General features: G+C 47.0%; 1 protein-coding gene across 1 annotated transcript in view; it reads right to left on the bottom strand.

Moving 5' to 3' along the window:
• Positions 1–6994, bottom strand: part of PSD2 (pleckstrin and Sec7 domain containing 2) — a 148942-nt gene that overhangs the window by 115507 nt on the left and 26441 nt on the right. The window contains exon 2 of the mRNA XM_014520806.2: positions 235–723. Coding sequence (XP_014376292.2) covers positions 235–723 — 489 coding nt within the window. The remainder of the gene's footprint in view (positions 1–234; positions 724–6994) is intronic.

Consider the following 6994-nt stretch of genomic DNA (forward strand, 5'->3'; position numbering starts at 1 on the left):
TGCACATGGGCAAAGTTGTCACTGTTCAACTTGCAGAGAAGCTGCTGCATAAGGTCTGAAAAGGGACATTTTATACTGTTTCTAAAGGTGAAAGGTCAACAGCTTACTAAACAATGGCAGTGCTGAATGATTCCTACACACATGACCATTGTGAATGGAAGACGAAGACAGCTATCTGAATTCACTGGAAAGTTCCTGTACAAACATAGAACAAAAAGATGCTTTCATCCCTACCTGATGGAGTTAATCAGCTTTGAGGCATCTTCCTCAGATCCCTCGACATGGAACCCATTGGGGATGTTTTTCAAGGATAACCGGCTCAACACATTCTCTGACCTGCTGCTGGTAATAGAGTGCCTCAAGGGACTTCCAACATCCCCCTCTGCAGGCTTTGCCGCTGCCTGCTCTTGCTTATCAGCTGCCATATGTTGAAGGGACTCTTTCTGCTGGGCAATCAGTTTCTGTTCTAAAACCTCAGGGCTTTCCTTAGCCCTTTGCTGAATCAATGGGGTTAGTGGGGCCTCAAAACTGACACAGCTGTCTGTCTCATCAGTGAGGGAGAGTACATCTAAAGAGTCCAGGCTGCTGTAGTAGGTGCCCTTCATAAGGTCTGACTCCACAATTTTTTCAAAGGTAGAACTGAATCCATCCCTGATGTCTTTGAACTGAAACTGTTCCTTGTCATCGTCCGTGCAACTCAACTTGGCTTCTCCAGGTGCAAACCTGCAACACAAAGATATATAAAACACTTGGGTCACTGAGATGGAGTAAATAGGTGTCATTATTTGTCCAGAAAAAAATTGCATCTCAGAGACAGGAGAAATGTGCAGAGAATGTGACTTAATAGATAAAGATGTGGGAAAATTTTGTTGCTAAACCCAATGCATTTCTAATTTAATTGCAAACTTCAAACTTACGCCAAACCTGTCCAGTTTTGCAGACCTGAGCTGAGATAGGGCTGATGCTAAGACTCCAGAACTCAAGAATCCAGAACTTTATAATGCACTGAACCAAACCTAAACGTTGTGATGGGTTCTAACTCCCTAAGGGACTGAGTCTTGCTTAGGCCACTTACTACTAGGAGTTTGATGATGCTCAGTTTCCCACGTCTCTAGTGGCCACATCTCCATTAGAGCCTACTCCTACAGTTCTACAGTTTTGCTGTTCAGAGCAAAACTGTCTAATCTTTACTCTGAACAGCACCAAACATTTGATCTAAATTACAACTTTCTACTCAGTCTAATCTTTATGTCAAATGACTATGGTCCTATTTTCAAGCAATTTTGGGGCCATTTGAGACTTTGTCTCAAAATCATGACAGGAACTAATGGTTACAGAAAAAAGTGGATGAGACTTGGCAATTCTGATTAGGGCTCACTGAATTTTTGAGATTATATAAATTCAAAACCCAAAAGGTAAGAATCCATCTGAATCGAACTGGGTAAACTATACTGAGAACCTAGAAAATGAGAGTGAGGACTTCCACAAAAAACTACCAAGGAATGAGAGTGTGGGATGATTACTTCACTAGTATTACTGGCCAATTTGAACTGTATTTAAAATCTCATGAGATTTCCAGCCCAGATTATCATTTGCTTTTGCAGAGAGCAGGACTGCATTTCCATGCTATGATCCAGGTGGAAAAGTCAGAAGGAAATAATGCATTTTCTCTTTCCCCAGCATTTGCCTCAGGTTGTTTGGCACTGTCTCATTATCCCCCCATATTTGGTTTACATCCTAATGATTACTGTCTAATCTTACATGGAGAAATATGTTTCCCTGAGATGGGTTCTGTAGATACACCAGAGCCAAGCCATTCCTGGTTCCAGTGAACCTGAAAACATGTGAAAGGGTGCAAATGATCCCCAAGGCATCTCACAAGCAGCTATAAATGTGCAGGCATTTTAACCTGATACTGGCATGGCCTATAGGGGTTTGGAGCAAGTTTTGTACCACTGACCTTAACCTTTCTGTACCTCAGGGATTGAAACCCAGGAGCATGTGGTTCTGGTGCAGAATTTACCAACCCACTTAGTGTCAAACTAGAAAAACTGGTTACAGTCTTCTAGGAGTCTCAACTTCTAGCTTTCTTATAGCCAAAAATCTCTCTCTTCCAATAACACCTACCTTGCATCTAGCACTTCTTACCATCAGATTTCAAAGTGCTTCATGAAGGAGGCTGGTATCATTCCTCTCATTTTACAGGTGTGGAAACAGATTCAGGATGGTGCAGCAACTTGCCACCCAGCAGGCCAGGAACAGAGATGGGGCTAAAACCCTGTTCTTCTGACTTGCAAGCCAGTGTGCTCTCCACTAGGTACCTGAGGCCAACCTTTTATGGGAGGCCCCTCTGATCTCCTTCCCCAGCCCAATCTACTCCTTTGCTTTCTGCTCCCTGTCTGATCTTCTGCTCTGTTTTCTGCTTCCTGTCCTTTTTGCAGCTATCAGGCTGCTGCCACTGCCTATCCCCTCCCTGACCAGCCACAGGCCACATACAGAGATTGCCTGTGCCATTTGTGCCATAGGTTGGCCACTCCACATAGTGCTTCTTTGAAAGCAATCTGTAAACAGCCCTTGTGTATAACTAACTAGTTCTTTAAGCCATCCCCAGTTTCTTGTGAAATCTCAGATGTTGGCTTTTGGAAAGGTATTGCATTATCACTTTACTTACTAAGCCCATGCAGGTCGTACACAGTTAAGAAAGAAGCTGTCACCACAATACAAAATGCCTGGAACGGGATGTGTGAGGATGGCATGAGCTCTCACAAGAGCCCCTAATTTTCAGTGCCAATGAAAATCGTAGGAATTCAGAATTTAATGTTGCCAGACTCAAACCACTTGGATTGCATTTGTTCCCACTGCCTGATGGGCTACTTGCTCTGCCAATGCCCAGCCAGCCCTGTAGTCTGCTCCTGCGCTATACTACTTACCATTAGATGAACATTCCCTTCTTTTCCAAGTTATGGTGATTTAGTGCCAGCATATTCTACCATTGCTTATATAAATAAACAGTCATAAATGAGTCCTAACCCCTGGTCCCAGCAGGAGACATGCAAATGAGGTGACCAGAACCAGAAAATAAGGAACCTGCTCTAACATTTTCCTACCAGCACAAATCAACCACAAGCTGAACAAATGATCAAAAACAGCCTTAGGCCAGCAATTGTTATTTTTTATAAATATAGATGCTCCCAGTGAGCTGAATCTTTACAGAAACTAGCTGATCTCCAAGGCTAGGGACAGACATTACGCATAAATCTGTTTAAGTGATCAGAAGGTGGTTTAAACCTGCAACAGAACAGATGTTCAGTGCACATAAATTGGTTTGAAAAAGGTTGAAACTGGCTTGAGATAAACCTGGCTGAATGTAGTATCAGATTTAACTGATTTGGGTAAAACCAGTTTATGCAATGTCTGTCCCAGACCCCTTCTGGGTTTAAGTTAAATTAGAGTCACCCAGCATCCTGGTACGCTCTCTGGGCTGGGCAGAGTTCTCTGCTCCAGGGAGCTGGACTGGCCCCTCCCCTCTGCTCCATGGCTGCAGCTCGGGCAGAGACTGCAGGTATAGGGTGTCTGCCTGGCTTCCTCCTGCTCCCCACCCTCCCCCTCACTACTCCCTGCTCAAGTACGGATTCCCGCCCCCCTCCCTTCTGCCTTACACAGACACCTCTCAGCATCAGCTGCCATATCACATGCTGGCTATGGTCTGTGCTGTGGGAGACAGGACAAAGGCAGGCCTGCCAGTGCCACTTAGGGCTTTTTGGAGTTAATCAACAGGTAGCTGATAATGTCCCTCCTTTCCCTCTTTGGAGCAAGTTGTTTATGAAGAGCTTGAATTAATGAGCGATCCTTTTGTTTTGTTTTGTTGATGGGCCAATAAATGCTCCCTTCTGTGTAACTAAATGCTGTGTAAATCCCTGCTGACTCCCTGCTGACTAGCAAGTATGGGAGGAACCCCTCCATAATCAGAGTGTCCTGCCAGGGCCTGGCCACGCCCCTCTTCAGCTCAGCACTGCAATGAAGGGAGGGCTGCTCTAGCACTCCAACATGCTCTAGCAGGTCTCCAACATGAGGTAGGGCTGACAATGCACAAGCTGGTGCATGGAGGGTCAGGAAGCAGATGGGACCTTGGCAGCTGCACAAAGTGGCATGGGTCTCTGATCTTGCACAAGGAAGGAAAAGGGCCATCGGTGCACAGAACAGTGCACAAGGCCATAGAGTTGAGGGGCCCATGGCTGCACGGGTCTCCAACCTTGCACAAGGCAGGAAAAAGGGCCCATGGTGCGCAGGGTGGGGAGTAGGCTGACAGACCAGGAGAGTCACACAGGGCAGCTGGGGCCTCCTCACAGAGTAAGGAGATGCCTCACCCCTGGAGATGAGTCAGGCCCTGTCAGGCCCACTGGGAGTTGTGAGTCCCCCTGGCAAGGGATTCCCACAGGGGAGGAGGGCCCGCTATGCTGGGGTGACAGAAGGGAAGCCCCTGATGGGAGGGGGACATTTTGCCCTGGGGTATAGCAAGGGATCCAGGGCCCCTGCTTGCTAAGGGGGGTTCCCAGGTTAAGGGGCCCTATCAGTTGAGTAGCCTGAGTGGAGTCTAGGGTGCTCTATTGGGTGAAGGGGTTCCTCGTCGGGCTGTCATTTCTTTTTTGGGCACAGCTGTGTGCCACAGTTGCCTCCTGTTCTTTTCCCTCCTCCATGTTGTTGGGATCCCTGTGCCTTTCATTTTGTATTAGGAGACTGTTATAAACTGCCTGTATTTTGCATATAGTGTTTTATGCATAGGTGTTGTATGCCATGTAATCTCTTACACTGATATTTCACTATTGACCCTTTGCTGCCTGTTGTTTGGTTATTGACCTTGTCAACTAGACCCCTGTTTATTCTTGGGCACCTCTTCCCCCTTGGGCCTGCAGGGCCCACTGCAGTCTAACCTGAAGGCCACAGGGAACCAGGCCTATGCATGGGTTTGGGGTTTAATTAGAGTGTGTTTGGGTGAATTTATAACTGTAAATATACATATACATATACATAAATTGATGATTGTAGTTGTAAATTCTTTGTTAATGTTAAACCTGTACGTAGTTATGATTTACTGAGTGTCCTGGTTCTTTGGTCTGTAGGCAGAGGAAGGGAGCTGCATACAACTAAGGCAGCCACTCATTATATGAGGGTTCAGATGAAGCCGCTCCAAAGTGGAGCACTTTCATTAACTTGTGTCTGTATTCACTGAGAGCTGGGCTGGGCTGACACAGCCCATTCCTTAACGTGTGTCTGCTGGGGCTCCCAACCTGTTGTTGTTTTCAGAATGGGAGGGGGGCAAGGGAGCAGAGGGAGATCATACTGGGAGTTCCCAGTCAGCACCGGAGAGTGGGGCAGGTGGACTGGAGCTCCCCTGAGGTGGGGGACTCCAATATACCCACCCCTCCCATTCTAGCTCAGGCTGGGGAAGCCCCAGAACAGACCTCCCTCCTGTGCCTTCTCCTTCTCCCATCCTGAGCCAGCACTGGGAGTTGCGGGGGCAGAGCTATGGGAAGAGGCTAGAAAGACACATCTTCGCTTCCTGGATAAGCTTCAAATTGGGGTTCTATCCCCCATTTTCCTAACCCAACAGCTAATGTCTATTGGGTCAAGAGGATGGGTCTAATTCATAGTGCTTTCTGTCAAGTGCCAAGAGTTAGACTGGGGGGGAACTGTACTTCTATCTGCACCTTCTGTGAGCTGAAGCATGGAGTGTCTCATGCTCCATGCAGTAACACACACAGAGGGGGATGATCTAGGCTGGGTTTGTATCATGCTCTAGTGGGATTCATTTTATATCTGCATAATTTTGATTATTTTCTAGGACTTTTTAATGCCTTGGAGAATTAAAGCTGACATGTCGTCAGGGCTTAAATTGGACTCAGTGCTGTGCTGGTTTTGTCGGTGTCTGATTTCATCAATTCATTATGAAACTGAGGGGGCTGATCTCAGCTCATTGCCAGGCTCCTGCTTTATTTCAGAGCTCAGAACTGTAGCAGAATCTGAAAGGCTATAGCGGTGAGAGGACTGGACTGGCAGGAGGGGACATTTTGTCTGTGTCCAGTTCGGAGATGGGAACAGGGAGGGACAGAAACAGAAACTGACACCACAGTCCTGGGCAGACAAATGGCAGGAGTTTGCCATCTCTTATCCCAGACCCATGGACCTCAGTGGTCCCATCTTCCAGGGATATTACTGATGGCTCTAGGTGCTCAGGCCCTGTAACATGGATTTATCTCATGCTAATACGCATATCAGTAGCATGACCATTGCTAGCGCAGGCAACCCAGTGCTGCCCACCTGTCCTATAGCCCCATTGCTTACAGCACCAGGCTTTAGGCAATTAAGGGTCCAGGAAAACACTTCAGTTGATTAGCTGACAGCACCACTTTGGTCTGAGCCAGAGAGTCCTCTGTGTTTATTTGTGCCACATCTGTGGCCCTGGACAACCAAGAGCCCTGTGAAAAATACACCAGTGACTGTAACACTGTGGGGCACATTTTTATTTTGTTTCAGGGACTTCAGGTCAAGGTAAAAGAAATCATCACTGCCAATCCTGTAAGCTCTGCCTGGGCTTTCAGAGCCACACTGGCCATTTCCCATGACCCATTTAGAAAGGCTTTGCCTGAAGAATGAATTCTATCTGTTGTTACATTTCCTCTTTCAACCATGACAGTATTTGTAGCCTGGGTTATCCCAGAGCTTTCGCTCTGCTGCCTCTGGCCTCCTGAAGGAGTTGGTTGTCTATTTATTATCAAGCCTCCCTAAACTTGTTGAATATGGTTGTTACATTGTTTTTCATAGTTTCATAGTTTCTAGGGGTCGGAAGGGACCTGGGCAGATCATCTAGTCCGACCCCCTGCCATGGCAGGGAAGAGTACTGGGGGGCAAACGCCCCCAGCAAGATGGTCATCTAACCTCCTCTTAAAAACCCCCAGGGTGGGAGCCTGCACCACCTCACTTGGAAGCTGGTTCC

Source organism: Alligator sinensis, unplaced genomic scaffold (genome assembly GCF_000455745.1).
Source record: "Alligator sinensis unplaced genomic scaffold, ASM45574v1 scaffold156_1, whole genome shotgun sequence".
Lineage (NCBI taxonomy): Eukaryota > Metazoa > Chordata > Crocodylia > Alligatoridae > Alligator > Alligator sinensis.